Below are 27,154 nucleotides of genomic sequence, written 5' to 3'. Positions count from 1 at the left end.
AAAATATCTGTAAACGTTCTTCCTTCTTGATCGTCGTATTCGAATAATTGTGTGTTGGCATATCGAGTACATTGGTATTTCTTATAATACTATCGATGAGTAAATACCAAAACCATACATGCCCCGTTATTTAAAACATAAATAAAGAACACAAAATAAGACAGGGATGTACATTAATTTGGGAGGTGTAAGAATTGACGGGGTGGACAGTGCCCTTGTTAATGTACTATGCGGGATATACTGGGACCATCTGCAAGGCCAGAAAGTGCAAAGCCCGAAAGCACAGGAAATTGCCAACATGACGTTGTCGTTCGGTGGAGCCCAAGTTTTCGACATAAGTTCAGCAGGAGTGATTAATTTGAAAAACATTTAATAGCACGGTTTTATTATATGTTCTTCTTTCTTGATCGTCGTATTCGAATGAATGTGTGTTGGCATATCGATACTTGTCGAGGACAAGTATCGATATATCGAGTACATTGGTATTTCTTATAATACTATCGATGAGTAAATCTTAAACTAATATTCAAATCTTATAAACTAATATTCATATCTTACAAATTTGTACTTTTTTTCTGGACCATCAACGTAAGGGTAAGTAAATTTGTTACATTTATATTATATTCTTCTAATAATGTATTCCATTCAGCGGGGACGACGCACGCGAAGTATGCTGAGCCTGTTACTCCGGTGCAGAATATTTCTGTTCTGATGATATCTCAGGATATTGAGGATATTGACAATATGCACGGTGATACGGAGGAGTCGGCCACAACTCAGGATATTGAGGATATTGACAACAATATGCACGGTCATACGGAGGAGTCGGCCACAACTCACGATATTAAGGAGAATGTTGACAACATTTCTGACAATATTCACAATATTTCTGATTATACAGTCAATGATATGGAGTGTACTATTTCTGATGAAATATATGATTCGTCTGAGCCAGTGCACCACGTGGAGGAGAAGCAGGAGCAGGAGGTTCGGGAGGATCCGGACTTAAGTAAGTAAATAAGTAAAATTAAAAAAAAAAAAAACAAATAATAACTTCTTAATTCTCCAAACATGTTTACTGAAGACATTCTTAGTACTGAAAGTGGAAAGGACAATTTGAAAACACCGATTTCCCCTAAGGCTTCGCCCCCGTGCATGGCTGCAAGTGCAAACTATGCGGCAAAATGATTTGAAGGTTGAGCACCTTGGGAAACCACGTAATGAACCAACATTACACAGCCATAAGAGGTATGGTTTCAAGGAATTCGAAGACAATGCAAAAAATTGTTGCCGTTTTTAAGGAAAAAAAAGTGACCGTGTTAAGACTTTTTTTTTTTTTTTTTTTTTTTTTTTTTTTATTAAGCGTTGAATCTGGTAAATAATATTGGGGTAGCCAAACCTAATGCTAAATGCGAGCAGACTTACAAAAAATATAATATTATAATATTGGGAGGGAAACTTAAAGTTGGCCAATAGTTTTGGCAAAACCCAATCTCTTCAACCGCCTCAAAGGCCTGGCAGGTAGTAATCGTCTGGCGAGCATACTATGGTGTCTAATTAGCCTGTCACTGTATCTGCTGGTGTGCCTTCCAATCTGCTCCTCTACTGTATGCAGATTCAAATCCCGATGTAGGGTGGAGCCGCGCACGTACCAAGGGCAGTTCGTTATTTGCCTCATGGCGCGATTCTGCAAGACCTGTATCCGTTTATAGTTCGATTTGGCAGCTATACCCCAAATCTGCACACCGTAGAGCCAGATCGGGGCTACACAGTGTACATAAACTGCTCTTTTGGCTCTCAGTGACATGGTGCTTCTTCTGTTAATCAGCCACCGCAATTGCTGCATTCTTTGCCCACATTTACGAGCCGTAGCTTTCAAGTGTGGACCAAAAGTAAGACGCTTATCAAGGGTGATACCGAGATACTTTGCTTGCTCTGGTTGGTCCAAAGTTACGCCTTCAAACTTTATACATGTATATACGGATTTATTTTGAACAACGGTTAAGTCCAATTATTAGCCGGCCTTCAATTCAAATCTATATTTAATAGGGTTTCTCATTCTATAAGAAACTTGAGGTTGTCGTTGCCGCTTGCGGAGTTGTTATGGTCCGTCGACATAGTCCCGAACGCCAACATTAATGCGACCCTCAGCAGCGGTTACCGAAAAACCGAGAATTCGTGCGTCCAACTTAGTCATTTTGTTCTTTTTGACTTTCTTCTGCTTGTTATTGCTTTCGGTATTATCGTTCCCTGATGGTGTTATAGCCGGAGCGGGCTTGCACATATCATCATTGTGCGCGTTTTGAGCACGCTGCAAACTCTTGTATTTACTGCGCCGCTCCAAAAATTGTTTGGCAAAGTCCGAAGATTCTTTTCCCTCGCCAAGGTATATGCGCACATAGTCCTTCACTTCATATGGTGCCTCTAAGTCCTGCAAAAATGCAACAAACGTGGGTACATCCACTTTGGCGGTCATATTGTCCAAGCTTCTCATACACCAGCTAGTAAACTCGTTTTCATATTCATTACCTTTATTGCTGGCCTGGTCTATGGACCCCTTACCAATCGATTTTCTATCCTTGTCCTTTTCTTCTGCCGCCGTAGGTGCCGCTTTCGGATTCGGCCTTACCTGACTCGTTTTGTTCTTCTCCGGAAGCTGTTGTTGTCCACCAACAGGTTTGGTCGTTTTTGCCACGTTCTGCATGCTCGGCAAGGTCTGGCTCTTCCGCAAATTCCGCGGTGATTCTAAGACAGTTGTCGATTTTGGCTGTGCGTGTATGCTATGTTTTTCCGCCAAATTCAGACCAGCGGCTAGAACTGCCGCAGCAGTGATTGGTCCAGCGCCACTGGCACTGGCAGACGGTTGCAAAATAATTTGATTGACCGACGGGGAACTGGGATCATCCCATAGACGAGTACCTGTTGACAATGAAAGCGAAGAAGAGGTGGATGCATTCCAAGCCTTATTGGCAGTTCCCCAGATGTTGGACAGGCCACACGTGCCACCCACATTTGATGCTATGGCAGCCTGTTGCTGTTCTACTTCGCGACGCCTTTGCTGTTCTATGAGTTCGTTGGCCAACCGCTTGGCCTCCTCTGCTTGAATATCAGCCAGGCTCATAACGGGCGCCGGAGCGGGTGCTGCCTGCCACTTTAAAAGAGCATCGTTCGCCTCGGCTGCAGCTGCTGCAGAGGCACGCATTTGTTTGTCCAACTGTTCCTGCTGTCGCTGCTGATCCGCGCGTCGTTCTCTCCTTTCTGCCTTTTGTATCTCAGCCAGTCCAGGCGCGGCGCTGTTGGCTTTCGGCGATCGAAGTGACCATGGCGCAATTGATGTAGCAGCCGAACGAGTAGATGCTTGTAAATATCCCGGCTTGGCAACGATATGCTTGGTGCTCACTGCAGATTCTGCTGTTGCTGTACCTTGAACTGGGGCTTGTGCGCTACCTAGTAATGCCTTCCGACGCTGACCTTGTATTTGCAGTTGTCGTTCCTTTTCTTCTTGCGATTGTCGAGTTTTTTCTTCTTCCACCTGCAGGGCACGGCGTTTCTCCTCTTGACGCTTGCGCTCTTCCTTGAGTCGGCGTGTGGTCTATGAGCGCTTTCAGGGTGAAGCATGGATTGGTGGTCTTCAGTGGGTTGACTTTTAAATTCCATCTTTTGCACCAAGCTGCCAAAGAGTAGAGGTACTCTTGGAGACCATCTGCTGCCTCAAGGCGGCACTTGGAGCTGTAGAGCAGTGCTATATCGTCCGCGTAGGTAGCAAGCAGAGCCTTACGGGGGGCCTCCATATGTTGCTCGCTTGGGGAGGGTAGATCTGCAGTATAGATAGAGTAAAGCAGCGGGCCAAGGACGCTGCCCTGTGGAACTCTGTGTGTTCCTGAACCTGACCATAAACTGACGTACTTCCAAGTATGATCGTAGGACACCGTAGTATGGTGCTGGGAACAGTTTTTTAATTTTGCTCAGTAGGCCGATATGCCAAACTCTATCGAAGGCTTGCTGCATTGCAGTATTCTAGATCATCATAGGCCTGTAGGATGTGTCCTGCCAATCTGTGGACTTGCTCCACTGTGCCGTGTCCCTCCCGAAAGCCAAACTGGTGATCCGGCAAGATACGGCATTCCTTGATTATACTACCAAGACGATTGGCAAGAAGCCTCTCCCATACCTTAGATAAGGAAGACAAAAGACTTATTGGCCGATACGACTCAGGGTCGTCCTCCGGTTATCCAGGCTTATGGATCATCAGGATTGTTGCAATCTTCCACTGCTTAGGGAAAAACTGCATCCTTAACATGGCGTTAAAAATGAGCACTATGTAGAGTATCGCCCGAGTAGGCAATGCTTTCAGTGTGGAATTGCACACTCTGTCAATGCCAGGAGCCTTCTTCCTCGGTAGGGACTTGATGACTTCAACAATCTCCTCAGCCCTGGCTGGTTTAATGGGTAAGGCCATTTGTAGAGGTGTTTGCAGACTATCTTTTGTCTCTTTGTACTGCGCCTCCGTGGCGAATTGGTAATGGGTGAACCTGTCCCCTAAATGATGTGCAAACGAATTGGCCTGCTCTTCTTCGTTTCTAGCAAGTTCACCGTTGGGACACCGGATGGGAATCTGTCTGAACGGTTGTCTCTTAAGAGACTTAGTGGTCTTCCAAAGCGAATATCCAGCATCCACGGTGTAATCCATGGAAGCAAGCTTTTGTTCAAAGAAGTTGCTTCGAAGTTCTCTCAGGGTGTTTCGAAGTTGCTTGGCAGCCCGTTTCCATAGAATTCGGTCCCATGGGTCTTGAGATCGGATTGCGCGTCTGCGAAGTCTCCTTTTTTGTGACAAAAGCTCTCTGGCCTCTCTTGTAAGAACTATTCCATAGGCGGCGCTTGTCGGAGGATGCGAGGGCGTTGAGGCAGCAGCAGCCATGTGTATACTCTCTGTGATGTTATCTACAGCCATCTCGATATCTTCCTCAGAGTTTAGCGTGACGTTCAGTTGAATCGACCTCTCCAAATGTTGCCTAAATGCGAGCAGATCAGTGTGCTTGGTGACTAGATGAGGGCTTGGATTTTCTATAATGCCATCTGTTTTAATGCTGATGACTAAGGCCAGATGGTCGGAGTCCAGATCCCAGCTCTGACTTATTGTTGCTCGAGAATCCGGAATACCATGATGTACTGCGAAGTCTATGCAGGATGGCGTGTGATTGAGTACATATGGGTACCTGGTTGGTGATCCAGTTGCAAGGATCTTAGCGCCAGTAGCAGAGATGGCTTCCGCTAGCTCTCGCCTCCTAGGGGAATTGTAAGTGTCTCCCCACAGCCAGTGTCGGGCATTCCAGTCACCACCAACCAAACACCTTTGCCCGCAAGCACGGAGTGCATCGATGTAATGTCTTTCCTCAATCCTGACTCTGGGAGGGCAGTAAATGGCGCTGAACTCCACATCGCCCAGTCCTGTGGCTACTTTTACTGCTGACATTTGCATGCTGCGTGTCTCAATGACCCTTTGTGGAAAATGACGAAGCGAAGTCTTAACTAAAACCGCAACTCCACCAACGCTATTATTATTCCGCGATGGCTTGAAGGCTGGATAGAAGGAATATCCATGTATTTTTACAGCTGCCCCTCTTTTAATTCTGATCTCCGTCAAAAGAAGAATGTCAACGCTATTCTTGTGCGCGAAGAGCTCAACTTCTTTTGCTTTCCCTGAAATGCCGTTAGCATTCCAGATGAGAACCTTCAGTGGGTTCATTGAGATGCTGAAACGTTGTTCTGGAGCTGGATTAGATCCAGCCCATTGCTTAATCGTGTTGGCCAATTCAAAAACCATTTTTTCAAGTTTTTCAAGGCGTTGATTGGCTTGACTATTATGCTGCTGCTGTTCTTGCTGCTGTTGCTGTAGCCACATAAGAAACTGCTGCTGCTGCTGCTGTTGGAGCTGTTGTTGCCATTGTTGAAATTTTGTCTGCTGTTGTTGTAGCAGTGCATGAACTTCATATGAATTCTGTTGCTGGTTATTCAATCCTTGTGGCTGATGCGCTTGTAGACTATGAAAACGACGCTGAGCAGGTGTAGCAGGTAATGCATTTGAATTACCATTTGCTACGGCAGCATAGGAGGCTCCTGTATTACTTCTAGTGCCTACCAAAGGTTGGTGCTGAACAATATTTCGCTGGTGCTGCTGTATTGTTGGTCTATTAGCCCCCTTTTTGTGACTAGACTGCAAGGTAGGAAACTGTTGCTGGTCTCCAGGAAGTGTGGTAGAGTAAGCATATGCCACTTGATTATTTAAGGGGACATGACCCGTCCTGTTCGTATTAATTGCCTTCTTTGCGGAGCCCATTGATCGGCGTAGAAACTCCTGATACCATTGGCATCCTTTGTAACTGGCCATATGGCTTCCAGAGCAGTGAATGCAGGTTGGCTGTGCATCTAGGGGGCGTGTGCATTGTGAGGTTTGGTGATTTTCACCTCATCTGGCACAGTTGTGATGTCGGCGGCAGTATTTGGCTGTGTGGCCGAAATCCTGGCATCGACGACATTGAGCAATCTCTGTGGATTTTCGCATCCTTTCAATCCTTATTTTTTGGCGGCAAAGGGTCTTGACTTGGTAAATTTCGTTAATTTTTGCACAAGGCTTAATATTAATGAAAAAAATATTAAGTTTTTCGTCCTTGTTAGTCTTTGAGCTTGGATTATGGATGTGAAGGACCTCGAAGCCCAACATTTTAAAATCGGCGGTAATATCATTGTTTAGGGTGCTATGATGTAGGTCTCTTACAACAATTTCATGAGGCTTTTCAGTCTGCAATTGGTATGTGTGGAATTCTATTCCAATGGCATCGAAACAATCCACAATTGCTCTATACGTATCACTGTCTTTGGGGAGGATTCTGACCGTTTCCCCCTGGTTAGCTTTGACGACAACGTTATTCAAATTTGCAACGTCCTTTATGACATCAAATAAGTCATTTAAGTTGCTAATATTGACAACTATTTGCGGTGGTTTTGGATGGCCTTTAAGCTGATTACCAGAGCTCGTTGATTCTCCTTGAAGACACTGGTCTGTATTCACTGCTTCATAAAGGTGTTCATCCAGTTGGTCATTTCCAGCGTCTGCTTCTACATTCATCCGAACTTCCTCATTATTACTATCACTTGGGATGTTCGTGTCAAGAATGAAAAATCTGTTGTTGGTGTTTGCCTGTTGGCTTGTAGTGGGGGGCAAGCCCAGGTCCCGGCCGCCGCTCCCTCGTTTAGATTAAGATGACAAAGTCTGATCGTTTTTTCTTTTGCCCGTTCGTCGTCGGGGCATGTGGATATGGAGTTTTCTTGGCTATCAAAGCTTAGTGCAGGGCAGATACTGCTTATTGTAGCAGTTGCCATGGTGTAGGTGGTGTTGTTGGTGGCACTAGTGAATGTTACTGTTGTTGTGGTTTCTGTGCATGTAGAGCGTTCAGCCTCTGAACGGTACTCAGAACGAATCTCAGAAGGTAAGAGAGAGTCAGATGAACTATTCGCATTCATTATACCGTAGCTGATAAGCGAAGTTTTTATTGCCCCTCTTGTGCGGCTGTGCGCAGACTGAGGGGAATGTCTTGCCCGAAGGGCAGTGAATACAGTTGTAAAAACGTTCACAAATGTGTTTTTTGTTTTTGTCCAATTGCCGACACCGCACAAAGCAGCTCCCGAATTTACGAGATATGCTATTTTTAGCACACAAGAGAATGCTCCGCTAAAGCAGAATAAAGAAAACAACTTTGCACAAGCGCGACACAACCGATCTCTATGAAAGTTGATTCGAGACTCAGTACTAAGAATGTCTTCAGTAAACATGTCTGGAGAATTAAGAAGTTATTATATGTATTTTTTTAAAATTTTACTTATTTACTTACTTAAGTCCGGATCCTCCCGAACCTCCTGCTCCTGCTTCTCCTCCACGTGGTGCACTGGCTCAGACGAATCATATATTTCATCAGAAATAGTACACTCCATATCATTGACTGTATAATCAGAAATATTGTGAATATTGTCAGAAATATTGTCAATATTCTCCTCAATATCGTGAGTTGTGGTCGACTCCTCCGTATGACCGTGCATATTGTTGTCAATATCCTCAATATCCTGAGTTGTGGCCGACTCCTCCGTATCACAGTGCATATTGTCAATATCCTCAATATCGTGAGTTGTGGCCGACTCCTCCGTATGACCGTTCATATTGTTGTCAATATCCTCAATATCCTGAGTTGTGGCCGACTCCTCCGTATCACAGTGCATATTGTCAATATCCTCAATATCGTGAGTTGTGGCCGACTCCTCCGTATGACCGTTCATATTGTTGTCAATATCCTCAATATCCTGAGTTGTGGCCGACTCCTCCGTATCACCGTGCATATTGTCAATATCCTCAATATCCTGAGTTGTGGCCGACTCCTCCGTATCACCGTTCATATTGTTGTCAATATCCTCAATATCCTGAGATATCATCAGAACAGAAATATTCTGCACCGGAGTAACAGGCTCAGCATACTTCGCGTGCGTCGTTCCCGCTGAATGGAATACATTATTAGAAGAATATAATATAAATGTAACTAATTTACTTACCCTTACGTTGATGGTCCAGAAAAAAAAAGTACAAATTAATCACTCCTGCTGCACTTATGTCGCAAACTTGGGCTCCACCGAACGACAACGTCATGTTGGCAATTTCCTGTGCTTTCGGGCTTTCCTAGTATATCCCGCATAATACATTAACCAGGGCACTGTCCACCCCGTCAATTCTTTCACCTCCCAAATTAATGAACATCATTGTCTAATTTTGTGTTTTTTTTTTATGTTTTAAATAACGGGGCATGTATGGTTTTGGTATTTACTCATCGATAGTATTATAAGAAATACCAAAGTACTCGATATGCCAACACACATTTATTCGAGTACGACGATCAAGAAGGAAGAACGTTTACAGATATTTTGTTGCTATACGATACGGACCGATAAATATCACATAATTCCGCGTCTAGTTTCCTGATTTCAACATGTATAAAAATAAAAATAAAATAATTGTAAGGCAACATATATTAACCCTAACCGATCGAGATATTATACTGCAATTAGTTTTATGCGATATTATACTGCGATATGATACTGCGATAGGTTTTATGCGATATTATACTGCGATAAGTCTGAGGCGAGTTATTCGACGATCGACAAAAATAGAGAAAAGAGTGAAATAAGTTAATAAGAGTAACCCAAGAACCGCGCCAAGATGGATAAAAAGATAGATTCGGAAATGCATAAATTGTCGTGTTTCGATGACGTGTTTCAATCTGTTCGAGCTGTATCAGGACATAGAGGAAGATATGTTCGAGCCGTCGCAATTGTCGTGTTTCGATGAGGACATAAATGAACTCAATCTGTTCGAGCCGTATCAGGACAAAGAGGCAGAGGAACATCTGCCGTGTGGACCGCTGGACCGGCTGGTAAGTACATTGCCTATGGATGTTGACGACGACGACACTGAAGGTGAGTAGATTGTGGCAATTACATTGGAGCAGGTGAATCAGACTTTTCTTCCTCCAGGTATCGTCGGTAACGATGATCTGGTCGAGCGAGCAATGAATTGCACAAAGGTACAGCCCCCCGAAAATCTGGTAACGGACGCATTGGAAGAACTGAAAATGCAAGGAAACATAATGAATGGACGCATTAACATGACTGTAAATTTACAGAAACTAAGCGACTCAGAATTTTCCATTTACATGGATGAGTATCACATGCCGTGGTACCAATATGCAAAAAAAGGACCGGTACATAAATGGAAAATTCTTGCAGTCGCTGCAATCCCAATTAACGGGAATGAAATTCATTATTTGTATTTCCACATTTGTCCCGTTTCCAAAACATCTGCACTAGGCAGGAATGCGGTCAAGGAAGGACTCGATTTAGTATTTAGGGAGGTTGAGAGTGGGGGCTTGTCAAGTCAACTGTTGGCAGTTGGATCCGACCACTGCTTGGCAAATTTCATGCCGTGCAAAAGTGTAAGGGGAAAATTCCCAATATTGTGGGATCTGGCCCACCTCAAAACCTCTGATAAAGTTAAAGAAATCATTAAAAATGAAATAATGAACTTATTACGCGCTGTTGAAAAACATTTCGAACTTAGAAACGAACCAATATGTTTTAACAACATGAACAGCAATACCTTCGAGGAACGTGGCAAGCATTTATCAACAATTTTTATAAACATAATGAAAGTATCGTTTAAAGAAGATTTCAACAGAAACCCAGTATATTATGCTACAACTGTAGTGTTCATGGCTCTCCAAATAATGGACCAAAAAATTAAATTATTAAATAAGACGTTAGAAAATATTTTGTAGTATGTAGTATAATTATATTAATTTTAATAATAATAACAATAATAATAATAATAATAATTTGTTTTTTATTTTGTTTATTTTATGTAGTATGTATTAAACAGTATCCAGGGCTTCCTATTTCATATTTGTAATTTCATATTTGGCTCCTTGAGGTTGTTCAACCAAATCAAGGGTTTATGATCGCTTTGTATCTCGAATGTTCTACCGAACAGGTATGAACGGAAATACTTGGTTGCCTATACGATCGGTAATAATTCCTTTTCGATGGCTGAATAGTTTATTTCATGTTCATTTAGGGTTTTGCTAGCGTAGCAGATTGGTTTGTGTTCTTGTGACAAAACCGCTTCAGGCCAGCAGCAGACAATTGCCGCGCACTGTGCCAACTTCGTGCGCTCCGGTCTCAACTCGCTCTCGCGCGCTCGGAGGGTCGCTCGGGAGACTTAACGACCCACGATCCACCCGGCGCTCAAGCCATCATGGAGCATAGATCGTAAGGCCTAGTTTTAGTTACGTTTCCCACCCCGCTACAAGCTGTCGTCGTGCACATACGCGCACCTACAGTCCACATACATATATACCGAAATACAAGGAACATATTTATTGGAACAACTCTGACTTCTTCTTTTGGATATTTTCCCACTCGTCGCTGGAAAGCCGCTCCGGTGATCCGCCCTACTACAAACATTGGTCCTTCGAGCCGGATCTTCGCCTTCCCCATAAGGAGAAGCTTACCCCAGCCAGCATCGGCGGATCGCTCTAAGTTCAAGATAAGTAAGCCCAACACCAGTGCAGTGATTTTGTGCGAGTTTTCCATCCCAGTCCGAGTACCCGTGGCATACATATGTACATACATATGTATTCATTTCTCGCTCTAGCTCCAAATTAAACCATACTTCGTTCTGCCAACGGTTGTGGCCACCTACTTCTCCAAAGGTTTAATTTGATCCGAGCAAGCTCCTGCGGTCAACCTCCGCAACAATCATAAATTCATATGCTTGCAATTGGTTTGTTGTTTTTTTTCCATGCTCAACGCTCCATCGGTTTTCGGTTTTATAAATAGAGAAAATAAATCACAAAAATAAGGCACGATCCATACATACGGCACCACATATATATTTATCTTACATATACATACATACGCTATGCGTATGCGTACGCATTTTAAAATTATACATATTGCATATAAAACGGTCATCCACCGTGTTAACCGTTGTTTTACATCTCGCCAAAAAGTTGGGTCGTCAACCCAAGCCACGGTACATAGCACTTACATCCATACGCACACAAATACAAGCAGCAGCAGCGGTGCATTCGTTTCGTTTTTCCTTTCGCTTTCGCTTCTCCACCGTTTGCTTGCGCTGTTGTTGGTGGGAGAATATTTTTCGGTGCCGCGCTTGACCGTAACGGAACGCCAAGTGTAGCGCTACCAAGCACTTCGAGGGTATATTGTTTTCAACATTCGTTTGCAACCGACTCTATATAGGGGTACCTTGTGCATCCATATCATTGCTCATCCTTATTAGTCGCTCTTGGTTGGCCCTATGTTTTTTATTTGATCGTAGTATTTTATATTTATATATTCGGGCCACGGTGCCCGACTTCTACTATATAAATACTCGCGATAAATCCCGCCAAGGCCACATAACCACGGTTCGTCGTTCACAACATCCACTTCTCCATTTCCGCTCACCTGCTTTGCGATTCTGATACGCGCTATCGCAAATCCATCAGCCAACCATGCCCACTGGTGAGAAGAAATCTCGCAAGAAGTTTAGGCGGGGGAGTTCGCTGAGTTTGACCCATCCACCCAGCTCCAACGGCTCAATCACTACGCCCACAGCTTCCCGTCCGCCCCCAGCTGAGCGAGGTCCGACCACGTCCAGGGCTCACACACCACATGCCTTTGAGGCCTTGTTGCTCCCCTCGGTCGTCCCTCGCACGGTTCCGAGCACTATGGCCCAATCGGTCGCCAGTTCCGCACGGTCTAAGTTTGCCTTGGCTGCAAGCAGACTGACACGCTTCGACCAGAAGCTCAGCGCTCCAGATGCTAGCAAACCAACCCGCTCGCTCTCCCAAGTCCATCGAGATCAACTCCGAAGCCTGTGGGCGAAGGTGGACGCGGAGTTCGAGGCCTGTGTGAAGGCGATAACGGAAGTAGATCCAGAGGGGGCAGTACGCGGTCTACGCGCAATGCCTTGCCGAACTGAACGATCAGCTCGAACCCCCGACTGTCCCTCACACGCCTCAACTGGCCATTCAAGTGCCGACTTCCGGCGGTTGCCGTCTTCCTCCATGTGACACTGATGTTTTCAGTGGGGACTACCAGCAGTGGCCCACGTGGCACAGGCTCCACTCACGAACGAAGGGTTCGCGTCCGCATGGAGCGCCCTCCGTGAGCGTTTCCAAAACAAGAGGCTGATATTCAAAGCCCAGCTGAAGATCCTTTTCAGTCTGCCCCAAATCCGCACCGAGTCAGCCGCAGCGCTAAAAGAGCTTCAGAGGGCCGTCCACAAGTGCCTTACGACACTCAACCACTCCGAGGTCTCCACAGACAGCATTTTCGCTGACGGAGTGTTAGTGTACCTCATATCCGCGAAGTTGCCGAAAGCGACTTTGGAGCTTTGGGAGCAGTCCGTGACACACAAGTCCGAAATTCCCACCTGGCACGCTATGGACAAGTTCCTGGCGGAGCGGTACCTGTCTCTCGAGGTGACCGAGGATGGCCATCCAGGCATGGAGACTCAGGCCCACTCCAGGGCGAGTCTACCCATGTCAGAGAGTTCAATGGGCAATCCAAACCCATTCCGTTCCCAAGGCAGCCCTGTTGCAAGGCGGGTTCACTCGTTCGGAACAACTGTGGATCCGAAGCGGAGAACGTGTGATCTTTGCTCCAAAGAGAACCATCCGATCCGGGTATGCCCTCAATTCCTTCAGATGAGACCTGATGCTCGCTCCAGCTATATTAAGCAAAAAATGCTTTGCTTAAACTGTTTCGCAAGAGGTCACCAGATTCGTGAATGCCAAAGCGCCCACAACTGCAACACGTGTGGAGACCGGCATCATACGCTGCTGCAACATGGCACTTCAGTTTCCAGCCAATCCGTGCCCAACTCCGTACCACTTCCGACTCCTGCCGAAGCTCAGCCTAGCGTTCAAAACTATTTCGCCTCCGGCAAGAGGGCGGTACTCCTGGGCACGGCTATTATTAATATTTGCCACTTGGGGACAAACTTTCGCGCCCGCGCTCTAATCGACCCGGGCTCCGAGGCGACGTTCATTACGGAACGTCTCTTCCAGATCATTAAGTTGCCATTCCGACTCGCCCAGGCACAGGTCTCGGGCCTCAATCAGACCATATCCGCTCAGTCCAAGAAGCTCTGCCATTTTTCATCCGCTCCCCGACTAAGCCGGACTTACACTTGGACGCCACAGCCTATGTCCTGCCGGAACTATCAGGCAGCCTTCCCTCCCATCCGATCCCGCAACACTCGTTGCGAGACTTGCCGAACCTGCCATGGGCAGACCCGACATTTTACGCAAGCTCACAAATAGATGTCCTGATTGGTGCCGACATCCTTCCATCCATCCTCTTGAGCGGCTCACAGACGAACATCTGTGGATCTCTCCTCGGACAGGAGACCATTTTCGGATGGGTTCTTACAGGCCCAGTGCCAAACACGGTACAAGGCAGGGTCGCATCCTTCTCCACGCATCCTTCTCTCCATGCGTCTCGGTGTCCTGGACAGGGGCGCCGAGGACGGCCATGTCCCTCGTGATAAGTGGCACCTGGTGGAGAACGAGCTCCAGGACCGGTTCCTACTGGAACTGGAGGAGAACGGCGGACCACCGCCAAAGTGTGAGGACGCAGGGTGGCATCAAGGCAAGGTGAAAGCCATCGCCTGCCAAGACGCTCGCTCTGCGGCCCTCTACATGAAGGCGGTGGCGGCCCTAAAAGAGGTCTATCCAGGGGCGAAACTGGAGGCCGTGAAGTGGGAAGATGTCCCTAGTCGCCCGAGAGCCAGAGCGTGGGTCTCGGCTAAGCCTGCAGAGCCTGAGAAGATCCTCAGGTTACTGCAGGTCTGCAACCCCCACCTTCCTACAGCCGATTGGAAGGTGGCAAAGGTGGAGGATATCCAAGGGCAGAGGCGCCAGATTATCCTCGTCCTAAATGAGGAATCCATTGATCTCCTCGCAAAATCGGACGGTGTAGTGGATTATGGCTACAAGAAGGTCACCATATCCACTTACAAGTCCGATCGCAAGGGCAGGCAAGCGGAGGTCGAGCCAGACCCGGAGCTGCCGGAGATCCCGAAAGAGGGGGCCTCGTGCGAGGAAGACAACCCGGCGTCGGATGCGGCGTCCATGATGTCGGACGATATCTTGGATGACTACGCGTTCGACGAAAGCGACCTAGCCAGAGGTCTCAGCCACATCGTTGTCGGGAGGAGCCGGAGTCCCCTGACAGCGATCTAGAAGCAACAATGGTGGAGGCGAGCCTCAGGAATGTCGTTGACGCTCCTGCAGATAAACCTCCACCATTGTAAGGCAGCATGCGCTGCTTTACTGCTCCACCTGGCCAAGGGTGGAGCCGACATAGTCCTCATTCAGGAGCCCTGGATCCTCGGAAACAGGGTCTCCGGTCTGAGGACTTCTGACTACAAGCTATATGTAGCTGAAACCGCAGGTAAAATTCGTACCTGCATTCTTGCAAAAAGAGAGTTGCACTTATTTTTGCTCCCAAATTTCAGCAATGAAGACCACACCGCAGTGAGCCTCGAAGGCCAGGAGCGCTCACTGAGGATCTGCTCCGCATACATGGGGCATGAACAACCAGACCCCCCTCCACACGCGCCTCTCCGGGCTCTAATCGCAGACTGCTCGGCCAAGGACATCGGCCTAATTGTGGGGTGCGATGCCAATGCACATCACTGTCAGTGGGGAAGCACTGACACAAACGAAAGGGGTGAGTACCTTTTCAGTTACTTACTGACCACTCAGATGGTCTTACTAAACCGGGGTAGTGATCCCACCTTTATCATTAAAAACCGCAAGGAGGTCCTGGACCTCACGCTTGCCTCTCATGAGATACAGCGTAACATTGTATCCTGGAGGGTCCTGGAAGAGCACTCCTTCTCGGACCACAGGTACGTGGAAACTGTCTTCTCCTTCTCAGTACCGAAGCCAGTCCGATTCCGGAACATCAGGCGGACAAACTGGACTCGGTACTCTGATTACCTCTGTCGTGTTCTCCCTGAGCCCCCATCTGAGGAGGAGTTCTCCACGGAGGCCACGACTCGTCTTCTTAAGATCTTTACCGACGCCTGCAATAAGGCGCTCGACAAAGCATGCCCCTCTGGCAAGAAAAGAGGCCGGAAGAAACCTGAATGGTGGAATCCGAAACTGGGTGAACTCCCAGTCTCCCTGGGTCTCTCCCGGTCTCCCTCCCGGAGACTCTTCAATAAAGCTAAGGCTGAAAACGTTGAGCATAACTGGGCCGAATACAAGGCCAGTCTGTCAACCTACAACAAAGAACTTAGAAAAGCCAAACGCGCCTCCTGGCGTAAGTTCTGCAGCGAAATCGAGAGTAACTCAGAATCCTCACGCTTGCGCAGAGTTCTCTCGAAGACAGCACCCACCCTGGGCTACTTGAAGAACACCGACCAGTCGTGGACTACGTCCAGCGAGGAGTCGCTAAATCTTCTCCTAAATACCCACTTCCCTGGCTGCGATGAAAACAGACCCAACTACCTCGCGCCTCCTTCTGTCGCCTCAAATGCCATCTTGAGACTGCTAAGCCAGGAAAACATTTCCTGGGCGATCAGAAGCTTTAAACCCTACAAGTCCGCGGAACCAGACGGCATTTTTCCTGCCCTACTGATTCACGCGGGACATAAAGCCATTAACTGGCTCAAAATAATTTACGAGGGAATCTTCTCCCACGGGTGCATTCCTGACACCTGGCTTCAGACCAAAGTCGTATTCATACCCAAGGCAGGCAAGCCCTCGCACACTGCCCCAAAAGATTTCAGACCCATAAGTCTATCGTCTTTTCTTCTAAAGGCGATGGAGCGGCTCCTGGGGCTGCATCTAACGGCGTGCATTCCGTCCAGTCTGATCTCAGACTCCCAGCATGCCTATCGGAAGGGAAGATCCACCGAAACGGCCCTACACTCGATCACATCGATCATCGAAGCATCCCTTAATTTTAAGGAGTGCACCCTAGTAGCCTTCCTCGACATAGAAGGCGCCTTTAACAACATCCTCCCGCCCGCCATCACGGGCGCACTGACGGATCTGGGCGTTGACTCCAGGACGGTGAGCCTGATCGATCAGATGCTACAATGCAGGACGGTTGAGGCATCACTGGGGACGTCAACGTGTACCAGATTTGTCAGCAGAGGCACACCGCAGGGCGGAGTCCTCTCGCCCCTCCTATGGAACGTGGCAGTGAACACACTGCTGCGGGAGATAGAGGGGGGTGGCTGCCGTGTGGTGGCGTACGCGGACGATGTTGCCATAGCATTCTCCGGAAAATTTCCGCAGACATTGTGTGAGTGCATGACAAGTACTCTCACGAAAATGTCGAAATGGACAGACAAATGCGGGTTAGGCGTCAACCCGTCTAAAACGGAACTGGTGCTTTTCACTAGGAAGTACAAAGTTCCGGTACTGATTCCCCCAAGACTATGTGGGGAAACGCTAGTCTTCAGCAACAACGCCAAGTATCTTGGCCTAATCCTCGATAGAAAGCTCGATTGGAAATTGAGCGTAGAGGATAGAGTAAAGAAGGCCACAGTGGCCCTCTATACTTGCAGGAAAGCCATCGGACTAAAATGGGGAATGACCCCCTATATAGTTCGGTGGCTCTACACCGCCATCATACGACCAATCATGCTCTATGGAGTGGTGGTATGGTGGCCAGCCTTGGACAGAAGGACATGCCTCAATAAACTCAGCAGAGTTCAACGCATCGCAGAGCTATGCATAACTGGCGGGCTACGCACTACTCCAGGGGAAGCCCTGGATACTGTGCTGGACCTCCTCCCTGTGGATCTCATGGGAAAGAAGGTGGCAACACTTTCCGCCCTCAGAATGAGAGAAGCCAGACTGTGGAAAGCATCCGTGGTTGGGCACTCGGGAATCCTGATGAGACTCCCGCAATTACCAGAGAGGACAGATTACTGTATCCCCAGTGATCACCTCTCGACGCCCTTCCAGGTATCAATCCCATCTAGGGAGGACTGGGAGATGGGCGAACCAGGACCTGCAAATGCGGTCCACTTCTACACTGATGGCTCAAAGCTAGACGGCCGCGTGGGAGGCGGAGTCTACTGCAGCGAGCTGAACATCAGTCATTGCTTCAGGCTCCCGGATCACTGTAGTGTGTTCCAAGCGGAGGTTGAAGCCAACAAGGAGGCCATTTCGATCGTCTCCAAATTACTTCTAGATACGCACTTAGTGTGCGTCTTCTCGGACAGCCAAGCAGCTATCAAAGCTCTAGGCTCAATATCGTCGAACTCAGCGACTGTAAATGACTGCCGCAGGTCTCTGCACGAGATCGCAGAGCAGTTAGATCTCTTCCTTATATGGGTCCCCGGCCACAGGGACATCGAGGGGAATGACGCCGCCGACGAGCTAGCCAGGCAGGGTACTACGATTCCTCTCCTACCGGAGAGGGAGCAAGTAGCGATGCCCTTGGCTACGTGCAGGCTCCTAACGCACGAATTGTTCGAGCAAAATGCCAATAGGAGATGGCAGCAAACCGTTTCCTGTAAAGTCTCAAGATTGATATGGCCATATCGATCGAAGAAGCGCTCAGCAGAGCTGTATAAACTCAGCAGAGCACAGTGCTCTGTAGTTACTAGAGCCATTACGGGACACTGGCAGATCGGCACTCACGCCTCTAGACTGTCAATCCCTCATAACGACTTCTGCAGGAGTTGTCGCGACGAGGAGAAGGAGGAATCGGTCCCCCACTTCTTCTGCCACTGCCCAGCCCTTGGAAATCGTCGTCTTCGAATTCTCGGGGCCGCTTTCCTCACGGACATTTCGGACCTGTCCGTAATCAAACCAGGGACCTTGTCCAAATACATCCAAGCCACCGGATGGGACTGCCCTTAACCTGCAGTAGTATGCTCTCACGGTTCGGGCAACGCGAAGGGGCACATGCCCATGCGGCAACACAACGGACCTTTTATAGGTCCAAGTGAGCTTGGGGGCGGGAGGCTCTTATCCCCCCCCTCCCGGCTACCGCCTTAACCTAACCTAACCTATGTATTAAACATGTACTATACATAATTAATGTATTTTCAGCTGTAGAATGTAGAATATTTTCAGCCTGTGCAAGATTTTCAGCTGTAGAATGTAGAATATTTCAGCCTGTACAAGATTTTCAGCTGTAGAAGCCTGTACAAGATTTTCAGCTGTAGAATGTAGAATATTTTCAGCCTGTACAAGATTTTTAGCTGTAGAATGTGGAATATTTCAGCCTGTACATACTAAAGCAACATTAGCCGAAGAGCTACCTACAAAAGAGAAGACGATGTTTCCTGATTCCCAATTCGTAGGCTATTGATAAACAATCAGTGGGGGAATATTCAAATTAGCCAGGTCTCATGTGTGATTAGCCGATTTCTCACACATTTCAAGCATCAAAGCAGACAGCAGACAGAACGGAAAAGAACAGTCCAGAACACAACAGAGCGTTGAAGACGTTGAGCTGACGGCTGGAGGGATCAGATCCCACAGAAGAAGCCGCCTTGAAATTTACGAAAAGAGCCGCCTATAAATCGCAAGATTTCAGCACTGCCCAGGGCTTTATCTAAAGCTCCATTCGGAACAGTATTCAAAGCATAAAGCGTAACCAATTGATTGCTAATTGATATTGATGTGTCGATTATTTTATGATTTTTCTTTATGATCGTTAAATTTTGATATACCAAAAGGCGAGCGAGATCGAACACCAAACTTGATTCAAATTTGTATATCCCTTTGAACAATCAAGCCACTCCCTGAGTACTTCTCAGGCCTTGTCTTACCTTGTCTTCAGTTGGATTGTTATAATTTAATAACTACACGGGAGGGCAAATTAAGTCTGTAGTTCGGGTACCACAAAAACCACTTAAAGACGCTGTCTTTTATTGCCCCCAAAACGAAGATTTGGTTTTTATTTTTCGAGAAACCTGTGGGGTAGCTTTCGGCTGCGGATGTGGCTGTGACTGTGGCTCTGACTGTGGCTCTGCCTCCAGCTGATGGCCAGCTCCATGGAAAGACAGTCATTTGTGTGAAAATCATCGTAGCATGAAGCGTTGTCAAATACCGTTTGTTGCGGGGATCGGTCCACTCTCATGCTTTTGTTTCGGCCATTTCAAGGTCTGTACAGAAACCGTCTGTTGGGTCAGACCTCCCTCCATTGACCAGAGCAGAGCTCTAACAATGCGGGTTCTGGCATCATTTTCATAGAATGGGCATTAGAAGTTACTCATACGCAGCGTGGGTTGGATAAGATTAACGAAAGCCCACATAGACATAGCTCATCCTCCCCATTCTCACTTGACTCTTTGCAGAAAGCAGAATGAGCTCTAACAACTGCGGTTTCATCGATCCGCAGGGCCAGTTGAGCGCAGCCCTCGCTAATCGGGACATACGGGAATTCCACACTGCCCTGGACAGCGGTGCCCAGGCCAATCGCCAGGACGATCGAATGCCTCTCAGGTGGGCTCCTGCATTCAGCTGCTGCTCGAGTACGGAGCCTCTCCGAATTTGGTGGATCAGGGCGAGTTCACGCCCCTCCATGTGCTGAAGAATAGAAAGATTGAGGCAGGCACTAAGCTGGAGCTGATCCGACTTTTCCTGAAACAACCACAGTGGGACTTTGACAGCTATCGGAACGGGCAGGTACGCCAGATGCTGAGGGATCAGTATCCGGCCGTTGCCGGAGCTGTGCGAGGCCGGAGCAGAGATCGACTGCGAGCGACTCCTCCGCACGCTGCGGGACGGAGACGAGAACCAGTTCGAGCAACAGTTCGCGGAGTACCACCAGAACGTCAGCGGAAACGCAGACAACCAATGCAATGCTAACCAGGAGGAGTATCAGTCCCTGCTGGCGGAGAGTATCAAGCGGGGCAAGCAGCGAGCCTTTGAGGCCATCCTCGAGACGGGCATCATTAATTAATCATTAATCATTAATCCTTCATAATTGAGCGACATCAGCCCCGTGGAGTTGGCCGTAATCTGGGGCAACCACAGGGCGCTAGAGAAGCTGTTGAAGCATCCGCAGCTGAGGCTGACATCGCATTCCAAGCTGCTGAACGCGGTTATCAGTCGCCTGGGTGAGCAGCCGCTGGACGACTTCTGTGACCACCAGCGCTGCTTCCAGCTGCTGCTCGAGAGCGATCGTGTGGACATCAATGAGGCGGACAAGGCTGGCCTGGTGCCACTCTCCTATGCGGTCAAGTATCGCAACACAAAGGTGGCACAGGAGCTTCTACGGCAGGGAGCGTACATCGGGGCGAGAAGCGCGTTCGGAGATCTTCCCATACAGGAGATGGACCCGAAAGTGCTGGAGGAGCACTTCGATTCCTGCATCACTACCAACGGGGAGAAGCCCAGTGACCAGAGTTTCGAGATCATCATCAACTACAAGAATCTGATGAGACGCCAGCGAGAGCCCGGGCAGTCGGACAAGCGGAGCATTGGCCATCCTCACCAATTGGAGGACGAGATGACTCGCATACATCGCCGATTCCAAGGAGCTGCGTTACCTGCTGCAGCACCCGCTAATCTCGAGTTTCCTCTTCCTCAAGTGGCACCGCCTCTCGGTGATCTTCTATCTGAACTTTCTACTTTACTCTCTCTTCACTGCCTCCATTATCACGCATACTCTCCTTAAGTTCCACGAAAGCGACCACACGGGCCTGACTGCCCTCTTCGGCCTGTTCTCTTGGATAGGGATTGTGTATCTCATGATCCGAGAGGTCATACAGCTTGCCATGTCGCCGCTGCTGTACTTCAGGTCCATCACGAACCTGATGGAGGTGGCTCTCATTGTCTTGTCGATCCTAACCTGCATGGAAGCCAGCTACGACAAGGAGACGCAGCGCATACTGGCCGTCTTCACCATTCTGCTGGTGTCCGTGGAGTTCTGCCTGCTGGTTGGCTCCCTGCCAGTACTCTCAATTTCGACGCACATGCTCATGCTGCGCGCCGTCTCCAGTAGCTTCATCAAGAGCTTTGCTCTCTACTCGATCTTTGTGCTTACGTTTAGTCTGTGCTTCTACATACTGTTTGGCAAGCCCCAGGTGGATTCCTCCTCTCCGAAGGACAGCACGCCAGAGCCAGCAAAGGAGGGAGAAGATGATGGTCACTTCAACACATTCTCCGTGCCCATCGAGGCGCTCATCAAGACGATTGTGATGCTCACGGGAGAATTTGATGCCGGTGACATAAAGTTTGACAGCGTCTACACTTACCTGATCTTCCTGCTCTTTGTGTTCTTCATGACCATTGTGCTGTTCAATCTCCTGAATGGTCTGGCTGTCAGCGATACTCAGGTGGGTTTACATTTCCTTTTCTTCCTCGGCTTTATCCAACTGTTTTCTCCCCTCTCTTTTCCCACAGGCCATCAAGGCCCAGGCGGAACTGAACGGCGCCATTGTCCGCACCAATCTGCTGACCCGCTACGAGCAAGTTCTCACTGGCCGACATGGACACGCTCAGACCTCATCGTCCCAGTTGAACAAAGGCAGTCGGTTCGCTCGAGGAAGACCATGAGCTAGTCACCGGTTCAATCGTAATTTTCTTCATGCTTTTCTTGAGTTTCACGCCCTCGTGGCTTTTCCCACACTTGGGCCCCCACTAGGCAGAAAAGCGAAAGGAGAGAAAATCTTCACTGATGAATCGCCTGATCGGATCGGATGGGCTGTTATATACTCACAACACATACTCATTGGCCGCATTTGCGAATCGCTGGGCTGTGAACAAGCTTGAATTGAAAGAGTGTCGGCACTTCGGTGTGCCAAAGATACATATCTTTACCCCTTGAATCAGCTCGTGTTAATTTTTCTGCCGTGCATTGCACTTTTGAGCTCAGGTCCTAAACGAGAGTCACACACCACACACATGCACATTATTATCATTATCATCATTATGATAAAGACTGTGAGCGAACGAATGCTGATGAAGCCTCATTGTCAATGTCGAAAGTTATGGGATTGGTTAAGGAAACCCAAGGTGGGATATGAAAAGTATTGCGTTCTGCTCTGCCATAGGATCCCAGCTTTAATATTAGGGGGATTCCCCTTCCAAGCAACGATGCGACAATCAACGGACATTGATTAACAACTGTATGTACATATGCATCTACAGTGGGTACACAGCAAGGCAGGCGCGATTAGATACAGGCCAGCGCCGAGCAGCGTAGACACCCAGTACCCTACCACCCTCCGAGGGAAACAGAGAGCGATGAAGGGGGATCTGTGTGTGCGTATCCAATGAATTAATATTTCATTCTAGAACGCAGTTGTCTGCGTTAGTTGGGCACACACACACATAGTACATATATGCTGGCAGCGTTCCCATTCAATCTACTCGACGGCTGATGCACGCCAGTAGCCCCCGCTGGAAACTTCCGCAGATTCTGGAACGCAGAGGATGCGGGCTATCGGCGACAGGGGAATACTACTAAGCAGAAAGAGAAGGCGAGTTCATATTATTGAAGAAAGAAAGGCCGTAAACCAAAAGAAGGCCTGTCTCGCTCTCTCTCGTGGGAATTGACTTTGAATTTCGAATATTTCGGTATCTATTTTCATTGCGGCCAAAAACGGAGAGACGATTCCGTGTATTGCGATGCCAGCATCAACGAAAATAGATGCCCAAATGGAAGTGGATGGGTGGAGTGTCGGGCGTGTGGCCGTGTATCTTCTGTTTGTGTGTGATTGGATACTGCTTGCTGCTTTCTGCTCGATGGCTGCCCCTAGAGCACGAGGTGCAGGCGTATCTGGAACACCAGCTGCTCGACGGTCTTCTTCAGGAGCGCCGCCAGGGACAGGATGAATCCCAGGAGGCTGAGGGAGAACAGCCAGGGCGTGGTCATGAGCACGGCAAAGAAGACGAGCGTCTCGTCGCCCCGTGCATTGGCCATGCGCCACAGCAACTGGCGCTGGATGGTGTTCCACAATCGGTGGCGCTTCGAGCCGACGGTTTCGTTGAAGCCCACGGTCTTCTCGACCAGCCAGAACACCGCGCAGCACAGCAGTTGCAGCACCAGCAGCACGACCTTGACCACAGCGGTCTCCAAGACGAGGTGGTACAAGGCCACCATGCGCTGACGGTGCTCCGGCTGCATTGTGGAGAGCACGACTGCGCCGAGGGACTCCAGCGGGGAGACCCTGGGGGAAAGGCCGTCGGAGAGCTCCTCCCACTCCGAGTCCGACTCGGTGCGCTCTATCGAGCTGAACTCGCTCTGGCTCTGACAGGTCTGGCTCTGACAGGAGCACGACTCCTCCTCTTGGTCCTCCTCGGTGGTCATCAAGTAGTCGCCCTCGTAGTCGCCCTCGTAGCGGCAGTCGGAGTACTCTTCGTGGGGGTCGTCGTAGTAGTCTCCGCGGCTGTCCGGAGAAGCGCCGCCTGTCCAGAGGGAGCTCAACACGGGCGGTGGTCCCATCGAAACCATCTGTGGCACAGCATTGAATCTGCAGGGGAGCCGGGGGTAAGTTATGTCCTGGTGGGAAGGGGAGTCTGGGCTGCTGCCGCTCACCCATCTGAATCCCCCATCGGAGGGATGGTGGGGGGGGGGGGGGGGGGGGGGGGGGTGAGCGTGACCTATTGGACCCATTGGGCGGGACAGCAGAGGACTGGTGTGGATTTGGCCTAGGAAGGGCATCGCATTGAGTTCATTCTTGTCGGCGGAACCTTCGGGGGGACCTGCAGCACCGGCTGCTGCTGCTGCTGGTCGGTAAAGACGAAGGATCCCATGGATCCGAAAATACCCCGCGAGCGGGTGAATGGGGAAAGTGGATTGTTAATAGTTGGATTCATCTTATTCCAGCACCTGTGAGGAAATATTCGTTCATGGGCTTTGTTTTGTATTTGTATTTTTATTTACTTTAAGTTCCCTGTGCTTTCGATATTTGCTGCGTTCTCTGTGTTGTGCCGCTCTCTCCAGATATTCGTACTGAATGATTTCCAGAGCCAGTTCTGAACGGCACCAAGTGTTAGTTCAGGGCCCACTTCGATGTTGTGTTTCGAATCACAGGTCAGGTGACGTACTTTCCCTGGGCAGAGCTGCGACTTGCAATAGTTGATCGGCTTTGTTGGTTTGGGATAGGACTTGCGATAAATACCATGCCACCATACTCCTTGGTGTGGCCGAAATGTTGGCTACCATTCTGGGATTAAGGAGTTAAGGGTAAGGGTTAAGGATAGCGATGGTGGGGGGGGGGGGGGGTATATTTTTGCTTGGCTTTACATCTTCCTTAAGCTGCTGTTTTGTGTCACAGCCAACCTGTCATTTGTACATTGAATTGCTGCTCGAGAGGTCTCTTTGGAGTCCTCTGTTCCCCGTGTACAAATTTACATAAAATCACAGGAAGCACTTAGGATTGATAGGGGGCACTCATCCCCCTCTACTCCCTCTGCCCCTTTTGGTGGTGTCATGGGTTAAGCATTTGCTGTGTTCGGCATTCAATTTGTGGCTTGATTTCTTACCTTTTATGATGCGCTATACGGCTGTAGGACATGCACTTTGTTTATCCATTCAAAGGCGCTAAAGAGGGTAGTCCTGTAATCCCAAAGGGCATCCAGTATATCCAAAGCGAAGGTTAATCCATTCGATGCAGCGCTCAAGCAGACCAGCCAGGCGGTTGACCAGAAGCTTAACGAGGCTTAAAATTTCCAAGAGGCCGGCAGCCGGCAAGTGTCATTGCAGTCCCTCCAGTCGACTCCACTCCAGTCCAGTTTTTTCCCAAACTGTGCGACGTGAATAACTTTAATGATTTCTTGGCCCAAAGGCGCCGACAAAATATAAATACTCCTCCCTTTTTATACCCGATACTCAAAATGAGTATTGGGGTATATTAGATTTGTGGTGAAAATGGATGTGTGTAACGTCCAGAAGGAATCGTTTCCGACCCCATAAAGTATATATATTCTTGATCAGCATCAATAGCCGAGTCGATTGAGCCATGTCTGTCTGTCCGTCTGTCCGTCCGTCCGTCTGTCCGTCTGTCCGTCCCCTTCAGCGCCTAGTGCTCAAAGACTATAAGAGCTAGAGCAACGATGTTTGGGATCCAGACTTCTGTGATATGTCACTGATATGTCTGATCACTTTCAAAACTTCGCCCCGCCCACTTCCGCCCCCACAAAGGACGAAAATCTGTTGCATCCACAATATTGCACATTCGAGAAAACTAAAAACGCAGAATCATAGATAATGACCATATCTACCAGATTGCTGAATCTGAATCAGATCAGATCATTTTTAAAGCCAATACGAACAAATCAATTTGCAGTGGCTACGCAGCGCCCGACGTCACGCTCAGACTGATTTTCTGTCTCTCTCGCACGCACTCTTTGTCGTGTCGTTTAATATTAGCGGCGTCTGCCGGAGGAGAGCCATACTGACTTAGTATCGGGTATAACCGTAGAGTTGCGGTGTCCGCAGCAACTCACAACGTTCCCCCTCGTTTGTCAATAAGTTTATTTTCAGTCGTTACATTTACGAATAATTCTACTTAAATCAAATATTAAAATTAAAAAACGAAACAGTTATTGGTTGATGTCCTTCAGCTTCTCTGGATCAGTCTACTCAAGCCAAATCAAATATTAAAATTAAAAATCGAAACAGTTATTGGTTGATGTCCTTCAGCTTCTTTGCATCCGTCTTGGCGGCCCACAAGCGGCACCCAATTTTTTAATAGTCATCGCTGCCCATGACTATCGCCCTCAAATTCTCGGCCGGCACCCCAGTTTCCTCTGATAGTCTTAACACGGTCACTTTTTTTTTTCCTTAAAAACGGCAACAATTTTTTGCATTGTCTTCGAATTCCTTGAAACCATACCTCTTATTGCTGTGTAATGTTGGTTTATTACGTGGTTTCCCAAGGTGCTCAACCTTCCAATCATTTTGCCGCATAGTTTGCACTTGCATCCATGCACGGGGGGCGAAGCCTTAGGGGAAATCGGTGTTTTCAAATTGTCCTTTCCACTTTCAGTACTAAGAATGTCTTCAGTAAACATGTCTGGAGAATTAAGAAGTTATTATATGTATTTTTTTAAAATTTTACTTATTTACTTACTTAAGTCCGGATCCTCCCGAACCTCCTGCTCCTGCTTCTCCTCCACGTGGTGCACTGGCTCAGACGAATCATATATTTCATCAGAAATAGTACACTCCATATCATTGACTGTATAATCAGAAATATTGTGAATATTGTCAGAAATATTGTCAATATTCTCCTCAATATCGTGAGTTGTGGCCGACTCCTCCGTATGACAGTGCATATTGTCAATATCCTCAATATCGTGAGTTGTGGCCGACTCCTCCGTATGACCGTTCATATTGTTGTCAATATCCTCAATATCCTGAGTTGTGGCCGACTCCTCCGTATCACCGTGCATATTGTAAATATCCTCAATATCCTGAGTTGTGGCCGACTCCTCCGTATCACCGTTCATATTGTTGTCAATATCCTCAATATCCTGAGATATCGTCAGAACAGAAATATTCTGCACCGGAGTAACAGGCTCAGCATACTTCGCGTGCGTTGTCCCCGCTGAATGGA

General features: G+C 48.1%; 1 protein-coding gene and 1 pseudogene across 1 annotated transcript; one reads left to right on the top strand and one right to left on the bottom strand.

Moving 5' to 3' along the window:
- Nucleotides 1-1,965: 1,965 nt before the first annotated feature.
- On the bottom strand, nt 1,966-8,692 carry LOC117194633 (GIGYF family protein CG11148-like). Its single transcript, XM_033399152.1, has 2 exons — nt 8,642-8,692; nt 1,966-3,592 (listed from the first exon to the last, which is right to left on the bottom strand). Exons 1-2 carry the CDS (start codon nt 8,690-8,692, stop codon nt 2,102-2,104), a joined length of 1,542 nt encoding a protein of 513 aa, XP_033255043.1. The 3' UTR covers nt 1,966-2,101.
- Nucleotides 8,693-10,016: 1,324 nt separating this feature from the next.
- LOC117194630 lies at nt 10,017-22,073 on the top strand (annotated as a pseudogene).
- The last annotated feature ends 5,081 nt before the right edge of the window (nt 22,074-27,154 follow it).

This window comes from Drosophila miranda (assembly GCF_003369915.1).
Source record: "Drosophila miranda strain MSH22 chromosome Y unlocalized genomic scaffold, D.miranda_PacBio2.1 Contig_Y3_pilon, whole genome shotgun sequence".
Classification (NCBI taxonomy): Eukaryota; Metazoa; Arthropoda; class Insecta; order Diptera; family Drosophilidae; genus Drosophila; species Drosophila miranda.
This window is presented reverse-complemented; position numbering and strand designations above follow the sequence as displayed.